The sequence below is a fragment of the Mytilus edulis genome, chromosome 5, assembly GCF_963676685.1.
Source record: "Mytilus edulis chromosome 5, xbMytEdul2.2, whole genome shotgun sequence".
Classification (NCBI taxonomy): Eukaryota; Metazoa; Mollusca; class Bivalvia; order Mytilida; family Mytilidae; genus Mytilus; species Mytilus edulis.
In genome coordinates, this window is record NC_092348.1 from 21,054,759 (window position 1) to 21,072,707 (window position 17,949).

General features: G+C 30.7%; 2 protein-coding genes across 2 annotated transcripts in view; one reads left to right on the forward strand and one right to left on the reverse strand.

Annotated features, from left to right (window-relative positions):
- Positions 1-17,949, reverse strand: part of LOC139525412 (uncharacterized) — a 96,544-nt gene that overhangs the window by 71,140 nt on the left and 7,455 nt on the right. Inside the window, exons 3-5 of the mRNA XM_071320733.1 lie at positions 12,972-13,213; positions 12,361-12,438; positions 11,598-11,653 (exon numbers count right to left, since the gene is read on the reverse strand). Coding sequence (XP_071176834.1) covers positions 11,598-11,653; positions 12,361-12,438; positions 12,972-13,158 — 321 coding nt within the window. The 5' untranslated portion in view covers positions 13,159-13,213. The remainder of the gene's footprint in view (positions 1-11,597; positions 11,654-12,360; positions 12,439-12,971; positions 13,214-17,949) is intronic.
- Positions 4-10,093, forward strand: LOC139525413 (uncharacterized). The gene is made up of 8 exons (XM_071320735.1): positions 4-111; positions 384-540; positions 1,249-1,322; positions 2,021-2,095; positions 4,188-4,310; positions 5,546-5,671; positions 7,755-7,924; positions 9,936-10,093. Exons 1-8 carry the CDS (start codon positions 4-6, stop codon positions 9,937-9,939), a joined length of 837 nt encoding a protein of 278 aa, XP_071176836.1. The 3' UTR covers positions 9,940-10,093.

The window sequence follows — 17,949 nt, forward strand, 5'->3', positions numbered from 1 at the left end:
TGCATGTTTGACATTATTCGAGCCTGTTTAAAACGTTTAACTGAAGCGCGTGACGTCATATGCAGACGACAACACTACGCTGTCAAAATAACTACAATGTCAAACTATCAGGTAAGATTGTAAATAAGCTTTTTATAAATTGGGAAATTGTTTGGAATTTATAATTTAGCAAATTATATTTCATAGTTGTATTAGTAACAGTTTGTTATTCAGCAAAGAATGACACCTTTTTCGTTTTAATTTAGGAAATGGGGGGAGGGGGGATAAGATATTCATGACTGTTTGATACTTAATTGATTAAAAGTAATATTTTGTAAATATTAATTATAGAGAATGTATTATAAAATTTTGCTTTTGATATTTATATATTAAAAATGTTTTAGGATAGCCAAGAAGAAAATTCACAAAATGACTTATTTGACCAAGATATAACAGATACACCATTGGCATTGCCGAGGGCACCAACAGCAGCAGGATGCAACAATACTACCACCAATTGTGATTGCTGTGCAAAAAACACAGCTTTGCTACAAGAAATATGTAAGCATTTATTTTCTATACAAATTAGGTCTTGATTATAGTATCAGAATTATTTTTTGTCTGGATGTATAATTACCCAGCCACGTCCACTTGTATTTTTGTCTATCTGATGAGGTAATCATTTACACTCAACAGGGACTTTCTTTACTACATGTAATATATAGTATAGAAAGACCATGCGCTCAAAATCTGCCTTCGAAAGGAACATTTTTTAAAGATACCAATACAATACAATACAAATATTTTAATGGCACAATTACAATAATTGGCAACGGCCCATTATTATACCTTTTTTCTGTTGAACTCATATGAGAAAAAGAGGTTATATTGAAATAAAGAAGAACTTTATTGCAGAAATAGTTCGAATATTACAATGATTTAGTTTTACAGTATAGCTCATTTGAAAATCATAATAAAAATTATAGGTCACTGATGAGTTGAAAGAGATTTTTCAATTTTAATACCAAAAAAATGACATTTGTGCACCTAAGGTTAATAATTTGTATATTTTTCAGTGATATCAGAATTTTAAAGTCATCTGGGGCCAATGAGCATTGGTTAATTTGAATAATTATTTTATCATATGATTAATTAACAACTTATCAAGGTAAAATGTAAAATTTGTAATGAAAGATGTTTATTTTTTTCTGAAATTTTTATAACCTCAATCTACATATTTTGTATACAGTTAATTCTTTATCATTACAGTGAAAGAAGTGAAGCAATTGCAAACTGGAAAAACAAAAGTACCCTCATTCTCTATTGAAAATTCTGCAGTTGAGGTAAAGCTTTATATCTATAATTAATGGATCATGTGATAAAGGTTTGATGTAAGGTAGGGCATCTTAGCCATGTAGGTTTTCTCAGATATCAATGGTTATAAAAAGAAAGATTCAAAAGCTGATAAATGTAATAATACACAATGATTATTCCACAAAACAAAGATAAAATTACAAAAATTTGGTGGCATCCCTTAAGCTGTTCATAAGTTATGCCCCTTTAAAAATGGATAAATTAATTGCTAAATTTATACAACCTAACATAAAGTATTGGCTCACCAATAAAACAAGCTATAATAGTAAAGAGCCGCAAAATTACTTGTTTAAGTAACAAGTGCAAACATTTGCAGTGGGATTAAACGTTTTTATGGTACCAATTAAACCTTTACTCTTTTTCCTTTATAAACTAAAACATTTACATTCTCAATTTTATTTCATAAAATTGCTGAATTCGTTTCCATTCTTTAACTTTAGTTTGCCTCTACCAAATGTGTGAATTAAAAACACAATGCTAATTAATGTGGTATGATAATTTGCTCATGATTTTTTAACAACTAACGATCACTGTGCAGTTTTAAATAATTAACCAAAAAACTTGCTGTCTGATTTATGTACAGAACAAGGAATGAACAACTGATATGATACAATGCATCAATTGACCATTAAATTAAAAGTCTGAAATTATTTTGGCTTTATTTCAGAGACCCTTACATGAATATTTAAAGTTGAGGTTTGCCAGGAACCCATATCTGGCAGATCCTGATACTGAATTGAAGGTGAGTATTTTTTTAAACATTTTAAAGATTATATTTGTAACACTCCCAAACGTGTCCTTCCCCCCAAACGTGTCCGATTCTCCCAAACGTGTCTTTTCTCCCTAAACGTGTCCGAAATGTACAATATTTCCCAAGCGTGTCCGATTTCATAACCCCCAAACGTGTCCGATAATTGTTATTCGCCAAATCGTGTCCAATATTTAACGCCAAAACGTTACACGTCTTTTAGCGCTTTTACATGTATCTCTTAAATAAAATCGCTGATAACGTTTACGGCAATTCTATGATGGGAGACACACGCGATGAAGATGTCATTTATCAGATTAAGTTAGTTCGATGTAGGTTTTTACTGATTATAGTAATTGCAAAATTAATCTGTTATTATTAAGTAACTTTGACTGCAGTTGTTTATTGTCCAGTTGCAAGTATTTCATATTCGTTTAGAGCGAACATACACATAGTTCTGGAGTTGAATTAATCGTTAACTTTGATAATTATTTTGTACTTATAAACTCCGATGATGCCTTTTATATTTATCCGAATATTGCATGGCGGGGTTTTAACAGTATTTTTTTTACTTTTGTCAATAGTTTGTGTGTATTTCAAAAACCCATCAAATTATAAACTTGTTTTCCTGGTTTTTAATAAATTTTAGGTTTCCACCATCACTAAAGACACACGATAAGAAACATAACGTCCAGTGCCAAATATTTCATGCATAAATTTTATAGATTACTGTTATGTGATCAACGCCGGTTTTAAATGCAAATTTATTTTGTAGTGTATAAATAAACTTTAGAATGTTGATTACGTATTGTCCAGTTGCAAGTACTTTATGCATATTTAGAGCGCACAATAGTTTTGCAAGTTTTAATGTTTTTACAGTTGTACTGTACACATTAACTTTAAACTAAACTTTAAACTGATGATCGCGTATTGTCCAGTTGCAAGTATGTCATGCATATTTAGAGAGAACATACAAGTTTTAATGTTTTTGCAGTTCTATTTAGAAAGAACATAGGCTACCTGTTTTTTTTTTTGTTTTTTTTTTTACATTTTAACATACATGTTTTAATGTTTTTACTGTTCTTTTGTTAAGATAAACTCTAGACTGCTGGTTGCATATTGTCCAGTTGCAAGTATTTCATGCAAATTAGAGAAAACATACAAGTTTTAATGTTTTTATCAGTTCTACTGAATAAATTAACTTTAGACTGTTGATTGCGAATTGTCAAGTTGTCAGTATTTCATGCATAATCAGAGAGAACATTAAAGTTTTAACGCGCAGAGAAAGGGACACTTTGACCCGTTAACTGTACTGTTTAACTCAACATGTTTGCTTACAATTTACAAACGAAATAGCCGAAGTGACGCCCCCACTTTAAGCCAGTTTAATTCTTCCGTTTTGAAAAATTACTTACGTGCTTATGTATATTTTTAATGAAATGGTAAAATTAGTATACGTTAAATAGCAATAACCAAATAATGCTTGATATGGACACGTTTTGGGGATTGGACACGTTTGGGGGTTAGTTGATAAATGGACACGTTTGGGCGTTTATACAAATGACACGCTTTGGCGCAGTTTTCAACTAGACATGTTTGGGGGAATCGGACACGTTTGGGGGGAAGGACACGTTTCTGAGTGTTACATATTTAAGAAGAGCAAATTCCTATCAACTATTTTTTGTCAACCTCAAACAAATTGAAAAATGTAAAGAAATGGACAGTGAAAAAATATTTTTGGTTACAATAGAGTTTATAAGTAAATTGATCCCCAGTGTTTTGTTTTTTTAAATAAATCAGATTTCAATGGTTTTGGACCTCGAAAGACAGATTAAATTTTCCTTGATCAATGAAACTTATTCCAATGAGTTGTTTCCCCTTACACAGATAATGATAGAATGGAATGTTCATTTTCATTGTCAATTAAGATCTATTGAACAAAGCAAATTTGTTTGATTTGTTGATTGAAATCCTTTTTATATCAATCTATTTTCAAAATTATTGTTGAATTTGTTTATATCTATTTATTTTCATACTTATTTATATCTTATTGGCTACTTGTATCTGTTTGAAAATTATATTGTAGAGTAAACTATTAACACTGAGACGGAAATATGCCCCTGAAGCAGATGTCCAGGAAGTTTTGAGACATGGACTTAGATTTTCTGCCAGGAAAATGGTGGACTTTAGGTCCCAGACCAAGAATAAGGTAATATACAATTGTGACATTACTATACATTTATTTCCAATGCCTGAGCAAAATATGAAAATTGATCAACCAAGAAAAATTATATTTCACTAGGGCAATGCCCGAGGGAAACAATACTATTTTAGGGTTAACAAATCTTCATATCTCATTAAGCTAAGGGAAATGAATGTTTTATTCCATGACCCATACTTTATTTTACTTCTGAATATAAATTTTAAGAAACTGTTTTCTTATAAATCCATTCTGTTTTATAACTTAACATAACAATTACCATTATTACACATTGATAATCCGAGTACCTATTTAAAATTGAGAATGGAAATGGGGAATGTGCCAAAGAGACAACAACCCAACCACAGAAAAAAAACAACAGCAGATGGTCACCAACAGGTCTTCAATGCAGCTGGAAATTCCCGCACCTTTTTATTCATTTATTCTTTTTTAATTTTTTTTAAATTAGAAATGATTTTTAAAATAAACCGTATCAAAATGCTATTTTTAAACATTTACTGCCGTAAAAATTAACATTGCAAAAGTCAATCACGACATTCAGAGGGGAATATGAAGTTTTGTTTAATGTCATAGGTAATAGTTTCTACCAATCATATGATGAATTCGCTCTAAACATCAACATGCAGTTGAATAATAAGATTTGTAATGTTAATATTAAATAATGATATATTCTGCAAGTCATAAGGCCCTTATTTTGGCCAAATATTACTGTAATTCATTAAGTTATCATACATATATATATATATATTGTCAATATTTGTACTTTTGTATAATCTAGCCAGACAAAGTACAAGGTATTCTGAAAATTGAATAAACTTACACATTGAATGGGTTACCTTGAAAACAAGAAACTATGGCAACAAAATATGCATATTTTGTAAATTTCTTGATTTCCCTTTGTTTTAATCAAATTGTGATAAATTTCAGATTAGAAAAGTATATGTGCTCTCCAAGAAACAACTATGTATTTTGCAAGATTCAATAAAGTAGAAATATCAAACCCTTCTTTAATTTAATTTGTAATTTTTTTGCAGTGCAAAATGTTTTCTTAATGGAAAGAATGACAGAAAATGCGTAATTCTGCATTTTTCACTGTGTTTGTGAAAACCATCCATTTTATTATGTTATTGTCATATCATTGGATCAAAATCTGCCCATAAACTGGTATTTCAGACTCTTGAGAGCCTCTTGTTTCATATTACTTTAATTTTTGTCTTTCTTAGATCTTAAGTCGCTCCGTCAAAAATGAGGATGTTGGTGCTTTAGGCATCAACAGCTTGACCAAATCCATCTATGGAAAGTTCATGAAAGAGGAATCAGAGGACACATGCAATTTAGCAGTTGCCCTGGTAAGATAATAATCATGCATATTAGGAAGCTTTCATGTATACACTTTGCTTTATTACAAGGACAAAGCAATGTAAACATGTAATAATTATAGAAAAGAGTTAAATGAATTTCCTCCAATTTTTAATATAAAAAAGAAGATGTGGTTTAATGATCTTTTTTAACAAGACTATATAACTCTTCACAAGATACCAAATAAAATTAATAACAATAATAAGATTGCAGTTTTTATGAAAGCTAGAGCAGTTTGTTGCTGATGTTTTTTCATTTAAGTACTCTAACTTATAGTTATTAAACTAATACATGTGTCTGTTGTATACAACTCACTCTTCATGTATCACTTAAACAAAAAGTCATATTACTTATAAACAGTAGTGATAAAATCATTTTGCCTGTTTTTATTTAAAAGAAGGACTATCTTAATTTCAGTAAAATACTATACCATATAAAAAAGAAGATGTGGTATTATTGCCAATGAGACAACTATCCACAAATGACCAAATTGACACAAACATTAACAACTATAGAAAACCGTACGGCCTTCAACAATGAGCAAGCCCATACCGCGTAATCAGCTATAAAAGGCCCTGAAAAGACAATGTAAAACAATTCAAACGAGAAAACTAACCTTGATGTCAAAATTCTCAACCTGGATGTCATGCATAACTAACTATAATGTTATCAAAATCAGCATATAAATTCTTGCATAAATCTAAGCATGTTTTAGTGATGATAACATCACCGTTTATCATCAATACACCGGATATAGGTACTAAACCAAGCGCGCATCAGTGATTTTGACCTGACACAGTAATGAAAATCTTTGTTTTGCTTTATCAATATTCAATGTATATTTCTCAACATTTGAAATTCATGCTCCAAAATAATTTTTGCATCGATTTTTTCCTATTTATAAAACACCTTTGATATGAAATAAGAACAATTAACTTGTACATTCGCAAATAGTTGTGAATGTCAACACCATTTTCAATTATGATACAATTGTCACAACATTTACATGTTTTATCTGAAACAAAGCTAATACAGGGTAAAAGTAATAGTTACCAATCATAAACATATCTGTGATTACTCTTTCCTTGAAATTTTGGGTAATAAACGAGCATGGAAATAATGTTTTTGTGTACGGGGTACAACAACTTCAACTATGCACTGTACAAAATGAATCAAGTTGTCAGCTATTAGCACAGTACACAACGCTTCTTTTGGGAATAAAATATTGAGATATAACATATGCATGAGAGATTTCAATGCAATTATTAACAGCTATTCTTATTACACACACACAGTGGCCTTCTATCAGAAAAGTAGTTGCAATGAATATAGAATCATATCGGACAATAAGATCGTCAACTTTCACAAATATTTGCATATGTTTTTAGTAATCATTCTTTTTTTGGGAAAATAATGAGACATCTTTAATCATCAACCTACAACCAAACCATTTCTTATAACAACAATTATGTTTAGATTGAAGTACACATTGGTATTATGTGAACAAACCAAAGATTTTCATTATCGTGTAAGGTCAAACTTAGCTCACACCTGCTTGGTTAGTACCTATATCAACTGTACGCTGGCTCAGGGGATATAAACTGTAAGCCAGGAATGTCACAGTACATACCCTGTCTGAGACCTGAATAACATATAATATTCTTCTTCATTTGAAACATAATAATTACCAAAACAGACATTCAAATTATAAGATTACAGAAGTGAAATAGTAAGTAAGAGTGACAATGAATTGCTGAATATGTACAAGTTGATGAAGGTGTGCAGCACTGGCTAAGCCCTCTTTAATACAGCTTCAAGTTTAATTTCATTATAAGGACAAAGAAATATAAAGGTCTCCATGTAGTTTAAACCATGATATTTTTTTATTTACATGTGGCAAATATTTCCATATCAATGTGGATATAGCCCAAACAGACTTAAACATTGTAAAAAAATGATTAGCATCAGTGTCTATAAGGTTATAAAAAGAAAGTATTTATAATTTTAAAGTTCACTCTTGCATGAACTTGCATTGGTTTCAAATATACTGTATATGCTTAAATATTTTTTCAGAGGTCTTTTTGCCATGATAAGAGACAACTGCGCAAGCAGAATGGAGAGCCTCTTGGGGACTTTTGGAAAAGTTTCAAGAGCTATCTCCAAGATATCTTGGATGATAGCTCTGAGGGAAAGTGGAGAACCATCATTGAGAGAGAAGAAAAGAGAATAGAAAGATACAGAAAGTATGCATTAATTAATGATAATTAAATAGTTAACTTATTATATTGTATTTTAAGCTTTGCTTATGTAAAATGTAGATTTTTCTGATGTAAAGTAAGTTAAAGTAGTGAAGCAACACTTTAATAGTATTCTTGATGTCAATCTGTGAGCACATTTTTTGAAACAATTTATGAGCACATATTTTGAAACAATTTATCAGCAATGGTCATTTAAACATGAATAGGCATATATATTACATTTATTAAATGAATGACTTCACATAGAGCTTTATGCTAGGAGAGTCCTTTTTTACCTCACCTGGATCCATGGGCCAAGTGAGCTTTGCTTTATTATAGCACTTGGGGTTGGTTGTTGTTCATCGTCAAAAAAATCTTCCTATCTCACTGGTTGGGTCATATATTGAACCAAATTTAGCTGCAATCATTATTGTGGTATCTAAACAGCTGCTTTTGCATAGGTACTACATGTATACAAAAAACTGTAGTACTGGAAATCTACTTTTAATATTCAGTACTGTTTTGTTATTTTTTATTGTAATGTATACCTAAATATTCCAATAATTTTAAAGTAAAGAGATAGTACTAAATATGAAAAGTAAAGCGATAATACTAAATATGAAAAGGTAAAGAGATAGTACTAAATATTAAAAGTAAATTTCCAGTACTACACATTTTAGTACAGAAATAGTACCCATGCAAAAGCAGCTGTGAAGTTTACAAGATATAATAAACTAGATATCAAATGACAGAGATTTTTGCCCTGATCACTTCTATTTGTGTCCTCAATGTTGGATAGTGTCCTTTTTTTAGCTCACCTGGCCCAAGCTTTTCTCATCACTTTGCGTCCGTCGTCATTGTCTTTGTCATCGTCTGTTAACTTTTACAAAAATTCTCCTCTAAATCTACTGGATCAAATTAAACTAAACATTGCCACAATCATCATTGGGGTATCTAGTTAAAAAATGTGTGCAGTTACCCGGCCAACCAACCAAGATGTAAGTCATGGCTAAAATTAGAACATAAGGGTACAATGTAGATTTTTGCTTATAACTTTGAAACCAATTTAAGCATTAAAAGCAAATCTGACAAGTAGTTTAATTGTTTATCAAGGTAAAATCTATTTGCCCTGAAATTTTCAGATGAAGTGAACCACTGGTTGTTGGGTTTCTGTCCCCAATTGGTAATTTTTAAAGAAATTTTGCCATTTTTGGTTATTATCTTGAATACTATTATATATAGAGAAAAGCTGTAAACAGCAATATTGTTAAGCAAAGTAAAATCTTCAAATAAGTCACATGACCAAAATAGTCAGATGACCCTTTAAGGAGTTGTTGCCCTTTATAGTTAATTTTAAACAATTTTCATTAATTTGGTAAATTTTTGTACATTTTTACAAAATATTTTCCTCTGTAACAAAAGGGCCAAGTTTATTATTGATAGAGAAAATTGTAAGTAGCACGAATATCAGTAAATAAAGATCTACAAACACATCACCATCACCAAAACACAATTCTGATATGAATCCATCTGTGTAATTTGTTTAATATGCACATATACCAAGGTGAGCGACACAGGATCTTAAGAGCCTCTATTTTTTTTTAATAAACATAGACTAAGGTCAACTAACTGAAAGAGCACCAAAAGAAGTATATAATTATTATATGATTAGCATAATAGGGAATACTTTGATATGATTGGTCAAGAGGAATGCCAGTAGTTGATCTTGTTTAATAAATCAGGCTAAGTTATAAAATGTACAATTTACATGTGCTAGAGGAAAAGTGTTTTAAAGAAATAAAAGGATTAAACACATTTTTAAAGGGAGTTATTGGTATACAGGTATATCAACTAGATCAAGTCACTCACAAACAAATCATAGAAGTTCTCTAATAAACCTCACATAATACAGCTTTTAACAGTTATTAAAATTTATATGCTTTCATTTAGTTTAGTGTTCATATAATAAAAACATCAGACAGGATGAAACATGTTCTTAACATTATTTATTTTGTAGGTAACATTTGAGACAAGGCAGGCTGACCCAGACAAGATCAAGCTGGAAATACAGATTTTAAAACTTTTTAAACAAACAATCATTGTGCATTTTAACTTGTTTTGTACTTGAGATTTATATAGTTCTATATTTTATTACACTGATTCAAAAATTTTAAATTTATTGTTGTTGTTATTTTGCAAGTTTGCAAAAATTAGATTTCTTAAAAAAAATTCCGTGAAGGAAAGATTTCGAATCAGGACAATACGTACCATAAAAAAAGACCTATATATGTATATAAAAAAAACTAAAAAAAGGGTCTGATTTGGCACATGGACAAACAATACAGTTGTTTACCTGACATAATTAAGTCAATTATGTCTTTCAACTATTTCCTTAAATAATATTGGACTATTGTTAGGGTTGTCAAATGATACATTACAAATATTTATATACAGGTGTAACATAATAAAATGTTTAAAACCAAGAAATCCGAGTCTGTGCACTGAGTGTTTGGTTTTCATACACTTTTAATGTATACATTAGTAATAACCATAAAAAAACTAGTTTATTTAAAGAAGTATCACATACTATAGATCTACAGATGAATCATTACAGCGAATATAAGAGAGAACATGATGTGTGAATAATATATTATGCTGAAGTGTCAAATGATATGGATATTTTAAAGTTTAATTATAATATAGAATAATTCACATGAAAGCTCAATTTACGTGAATTTCACGTGAATGCTCAATTAACGTGAATTTCACGTGAAAAATCTCACATGAATTTCATGTGAAAGCTCAATTCATATGAATTTCACGTGAACTATTTCACGTGAATTTCACGTGAATCAGATATTTCACGTGAAATTCACGTGAATTAAGCTTTCACGTGAAATTCACGTAAATTTTTCACGTGAAATTCACGTGAAATATTTCACGTGAATTACGCGTATAAGCTCGATTAACGTGAAATTCACGTGATTTTTTTCACGTGAAATTTACGTTAATTTCACGTTAATTTCACGTGAACAAAATTTGCCTGTGTAGATGTTTAACAAACTTCCAATTGTAAATGCAGTGCTAGGCTAGATGTGTTTTGCCCTTCTTTTAAGTTTTGCCTACAAAATCTTTATAAGGTCTCATGTTCAAGGTTCAACAATACCTGTACAATGACTAACAGTACTGTTTCATGATCCAAAAGCAAAAGAGATTAAAATTTTGAAAATCAAATTAATGAAAACATTGGTTATATTTGAAAATCAAAACTTTCAAGATGATCCTTAAAAAAGGGCTTCAATTGTCACATGTGCAATTTTAATATGCATTTTTGACTTTAGTGCATGTGCCGTCTATGTTTTTTTTCATTTTTGTTATAGTTTGCCCGACTGATATGAACATAAACTATTTATACAATAAAACTCAACAGATGTATAATGAGCTCTCCTTATGAAAGTAGCATACTTTCGAAACCATTTTCAAGATAAAAACTGCACGAATGAAAATCTGTTCTGTAATGAAAAAGTCTATAATTCTATAATTGAAAGATCTAAATCATAGATACCAAATTTGATGGCATACAATTCTATCAAAGTTCAATTTTGGACATAAGCATCAAGTCTGTGACTTCATGAACTTACTGAATGAAATTGAACAAGACATAAAAGTAACAACTTACTTGTGCAATCTTCACATAGGATGTACTTGACCTGGGTACAGGTGGATGTCTTATATCTAAAAAAAAAGATTCAAATAATATGTTCATTTTTTAGTTATTGTTTAGAATCTGTGTTTAATACTATGAATAGAAATGTTTCAACTATGGTAAACAATAATGTATCAAGCATTGTGTAGAGTTTTCTAATCAGATTAACTTCCAATAACAAATGCCCTTCTTTGTTTTAAGTTTTTCCTACAAAATCTTCCTACGGTCTCATTTCCAAGGTTCAACAATACCTATACAATGACAGTACTATTTCATAGTCCAAAATTGTTTTGTAGGCACTCCAAAAGAGAAATGTATCAAACTTATTTATTGGTGTGCATTTGTATATGTGGTTCATTAGTTTTTTGAAAGATTTTTTTTATGTATCTATCACAAAGACACATCCTTCATATTTAGTGTTGTATCTTAAGCTTGGGCATAGGACATTTTTGAGCAAAAAATAAAAATAGTAAAATTCCTCCTTCATTTAGTTATGTTAATAATGACATACTGTAAACATGGTAAATGTATAGTGCTTCATCATTAACTTCATTTAAATTGTGCTTTTGTTTGTAAATTTCCATTGCTCAGAACAATATTTCAATAGTGCTAAATCTGAGACTGTATCTCGTAAGGCAAATTAAACTAGGACAATTTTTGCTTTCTGTTGACTTCCTTCACAAATAACAAATTGTGACTGATATTTGCAATGTACAATGTAGCAATAATTCCTTACCTGATGAATTCTCCACTACATCACAAATGATGCCTGTCTTTTCTTGGTCCACAATCTTCCCCAATGGGGTTGAACCCCCTGTAAAAAATAAATTAGAAATCCAATGCAAGTTTTGGAATTGTTAACATGGTTAAGTGTGGCAGTTGTTTTTGTTTGTATGTATCAGTTCCTAGTTACAGTCTCATTGGATGAGTTGTAATGATATGTAAGTGTTCCCATTAATTCTTGATTGAGAAATGTCCTTGCCTACATATTCTTGTTATACATGTATATCATTGAAATAGGTAGAGTGTGGGTCACAATTCTTGTACATTCTCTTTTTATCACATTCGTGACTACAAACTCATCATATTTGAAAGTTCAATACATTTATAATACTGGATGTTTTTACAAATGTATTTTAGTTCCCTTTCCCATTGTATCGTATCAGTAAATCAATTGTTGCAAAGTATAACTATAATTTTTTTTAACTTGCAATTCACAAAATGTAGCATTAAGAATTTCATTCACCCTCAAATGCTCTGGTATTTATTTTCAAATTTGTTGTCTTCGAATATTTATAAATTGAATTAACATGATATAAATATTTTTTGTATCCATAAATAAGTCACCTAGTTTGAAGTTCAAAGAGATTTCCTCATTATCAGGATCAAAATGACCAATTGTATCACTATCAGAAACAGGTATTGCTGCTGGTTTATAGACTGGTTTATGAAAATTTATGCCATAGTATACACACAGTTCTCTATACATAGCAGGAGAAATATTCTCCCTATTCACATGAATTTCCACCACCATTCTGATATCATCTACAGCATACAGAATTCCCTACAAGTGTTGTGCTAGTACAAACCTGAAAGAAAGTAATTTACAAATGAAATGTAAAATTATTGTTACTACATATAGATGTATAGTATTACATGTAAAAACCAGGTGCTCTGCAGGGCGCAGCTTTATCAAACCGCAGCTACCCCCCCCCCCCTTTTTTTTGCAATTAGTCCAAAACTTGACAATTCTTTATATATAATTTACAAGTAGTGTAAGGAAGGTAAATCAGAATATAACCAACATTGTATGTTAAATGTTTTTGAATAACCTTACTTTCACTGCTTTTAAATTGTCTAAATTGTCCAGAAAAACCTAGTTTTCCCCCTTTTTTGGCCCTTTTGCCCCTAATTCCCCCATAAATTGAGCAAAAAACCCCAATGTCAATACTAACCATCCCTTCATGGTATGGAAACTTGTGGTATAATTTCAAGAAGATTCATACACTTAAACACAAGTTATTGATTGAAAACTACAAAAAAGCTTCTTTGGGATCCTTTTGTGCCCCTTATTCCTACACTATTGGGACCATAACCCCCAAAATCAATCCCAACCTTCCTTTAATGCTATTGAACCTTCTGGTAAAAATTTATAGAGATCCATTCACTTAAACAAAAGAAATTGTCCGGAAACTAAATGCGTCTTTGGACGACGACGACCACACAGACGACATGATACCATTATACGACACAAAACCAGATGCTCCGCAGGGTGCAGCTTTATACGACCGCAGAGGTTGAACCCTGAACGGTTGGGGCAAGTATGGACACAACATTCAAGCTGGATTCAGCTCTAAATTTGGACTGTGATGAAATAATTGACACAGCATAGGTTTCTGACACAGAATGAATGTGGTCTAATGAACTTAAAATTTTTGTTTTGCCTTTGAGCAATTCACTATGCGGTTGAATATTAATCCTCTCAAAAAAATGTTTGAAGAAATTTTCTTTTTATTTATGAAATCTGAAATGAGAAAAATTGACCCCCCCCCCCCCCCCCCCAATTTTTTTCCTTCACATCCCCTTTCCCTTATTCCAAAACTGATCTCAATTCAAATTTCTAATGGTGTGTGCAACAATAACTACTCATTTAAATACATCATAAAATATTAAAATGTAAAAAAAGTGCTTGTTATCACTGGATGGTAAAAATTGTTTTAATTTATCAGTTGGTAGTAAAAGTGAATATACATTGTATATTGTATAAAACAATGATTTAAGTTGATTCAACTACTATTTTGGACAAAGAAAGATAACTCCAATTGAAAATTTCTTGCTATTGCACAATATTGTGCAATTAGATATTTCTTGCTATTGCGCAATACTGTGCAATTGAAAATACTTGCCATTGCACAATACTGTGCAATTGAAGATTTCTTGCTATTGTGCAATACTGTGCAATTGAAGATTTCTTGCTATTGCTGAATACTGTGCAATTGAAAATTTCTTGCTATTGCACAATACTTAAAGGGAAACTTCGCAAAAAAATCAAAAATTGATATTATGTCCATTCTGTATAAAAATGCTCAAATTTATAAATATTACAGTTTTATTCCGCTAGATAAGAGATCACCATCGATTTTAAATTTTGAGTATCAGTTCTCTGCGTTCCGCCATTTTGTTATCGTGTACGAATAAAAATCACGATATGTCTATAAACCACAAAGAAACAAAACTACAGTAACCGATGTAGTCGTAATTACGTGTCGATATCTTGTCAATCGTACGGTTGTTTTATCTGACTAACTAACTTTAATAATACGGAAAATGTTCTTATTTTGTTTTTAATAACCATATAGTCATGGTCATGTTTATTTTTAAACTGTTGATATTGGAATTAGTTAAAAAGTCAAAGTCATAAATAAATGTTCCGTGAAAATTGTTTTCGAAAATCTAATTCGTTCATAATTCTTTAAAGTAATACACTTAATTAAAAAAAATAGGATCTTCGCTCCACTGATCACCCGCATGGCTAAAGGTATTACTCCCAAAGGTATTGTGTGGGGTGTAAGGTGACACGTCCAGGTATTCAAGCGATTTCCTATATGGCTTACAAGTTCATGCCGGCCCGTTCATGCATCGTTTCACTTCTGTAGGTGTTGATCAGTGTACACGGCCGATAACTTATAACTTTCCATTTTGAACTATCAGGTGCATGTGTAATATACATCTCTGTCTTGCGTGTCCGAAAGTGATATAATATACTAGTCATGTAAATGTAATATATACTCATTGTCAAAAGTGAAGGACAGATTGGAACATACCAGAAAGATTGATTTAAAAAAATGTACGCACTTGCCGACGATTCGTTTATACGACTGGATAGAAAGTTACAGAACTATAGCGCAATTTAAAATATATACATGTATACATTGAACATAAGAAAAAAACATAATTTTATATTTTGAATAAATAGGGGTAAAAGTTAAATAGACTAGTCCACGTATGCCAACAGTATGTAATCATCGAATGTCGATAGACTATTGTATACCAGAAGAAGAAGAGAACCAATTTGATTTAAATACAGGTCGATGTATAACTTTTGCTTTGGTTCATTGAAGTTGTGGACATAGTAAAATCACAGATTTATATTTCAATAAGATTGTTCTCGAACAAAGGAAGGAATTCGTCATCACAATTGTTATATATGCCACTGGACGAACATTAATTATCCCGAAGGGATGTGAATATTTTGCTGGGAAACTTTTGAGTATCAAAGTTTCAAATTAATTTCGGAATTATTTTTTTCTTTTTTGGTATTCAATAACAGAAAAAAGAATACATTACTTGTCCGCTAAATAGGGATATTCTTGTCAGATGAAAGACTTTTAGTTATATTTAAAAAATAGGGAAATATGACATTAAATTGGTTCTGCCTTTTTTTAAACATCGTTAAAAAAATGTGTGTCTAGGGTGAACGTCACAAGAACCCTGTAATACTAGTACGAGAGTATAGCATGTAAACATTCCTTCTCAATAATATGGTGGTATTGGAAATCTTTTCATACAGATTGACAACTCATTGTCCGATATGCATGTAATATTTGCCACATGACGCCCATAGTTCTTTCTACCATCATTATCTTATTCTTTGATATTGCTGTCAACATCGATGGTTCACACCCAAACAAAATGGGAGTAATGGACCTTCAGAGCTTCTCCGTGTTATACACTTGTGAAATATATAGACGAAATTTCTGTATTGAAATGAATATACATCTCACAAACATGATTTTCAAATAACGATTTTGAGTATTTACATTACAAACCAATATAAACGTATGGCAAGATATAACCATGAAGGAATTTAGTTTTTGTCAGACACAAGAAGTCATCACTATCATAAACGTATACGTATATATGCATACAATTTCAAATATCAAGAACAAGCGGTCGATGTCGATAGTCCGTTTTCTAACTGTTCGAGTTAGACATGTCACTTGTTCATTCTTGAAAGCCTTCATATTCCCCGTCTAACGATGGGAACTGTTTCTGATTGTGTTGACTATAAATGCTTGTATGGTAATTCAGTCGTTTATCTGTACAAGCGGTTGCATTTCCTCTCCTTTCCCAACAAACAAACGAACGAAACGCTACTAGTCTGCTTTCTCTGGAGCTCATCCTGAATGGCTCTTATACGTCAGGAAACTTACATGTATACTAATAATGATTGTTTCAAGAACAACGATGTATGGACAAACTATTCCAAATTCGTCAATATCAGTTATGCATGACTAAAATATAACTTTTATTACAACTACTGTATGACTTATTTGGATTAATGACGGCTATCATGTTCAACATTGCACAAATATTATCATAGAATTAAAAAAAAAATCCTCAAAAATCATGAAAAAAAAATAATGCCTTAGCTTAGATAGTTGGTATTTTTTCACAAAAAGTTCGTGTAAATGATTGTCAAATGAATTCAATTATGTAAGAATAAAATGTTAAAAAGAAACTAAAAAAAACCAAACATGTATGTTGTATTTTTTTGTCAATTAAAAACTTTAAAATTGCAATAGTTTTATTAGCATTTAAACACAGCCAGATTTGAATACAAGTTAAGAAGTTCAGGTAAAGTCAATGATACCAAACAGATGTACAATGGTATATCAAATAGGGTAATATTGCATTTAGTTTTTATTAAAGATTAAAACTACTATTTTTTACTTCATATTTGAATCTTTACGCCAATTGCCGCTAAAAAAAAGTAATTAAAAATTGTTTCCTTTTATTTTTATACATTTTCGGATTTACGAATCTGAATTTTATTTTCAATTAATTTACACAATTTAATTATTGAATCTTTATTCTCATCGTGTATTAAATCTTAGTGTATTAACATCGTGACATCATACTCTTTCTAATCTTTTCTGTTTATCCTTTCCAAATAACAACATTTATACCTGTGTACGCTTGAACTCACACCTGTGGCTAAATAGCTACAAGGTAAACGAATTGACCTCAAGCCGAGAAATATACAGTGACCTCTAACCACCTCTTATTTGAACTCCTGATATCACTGTTTTTCTTAGTGGTTTGGGTGTTGAAAAGGTAAACGTAAAAAAAGTCACAGGGAAAAAGTGACAGGAAAAAAGTCACAAGAAAAAAAGTGACAGGAAAAAAAGTCACAATATGTTTTTGAGTAAAATTATTGATCAGAAGTTAGTTGGATTGCACATGAAGTAGTTGTTATATATTAAGATATATATATATGTTTTATATATGTGTTATTCAGTTATATATGTTTTACGGAATTGTA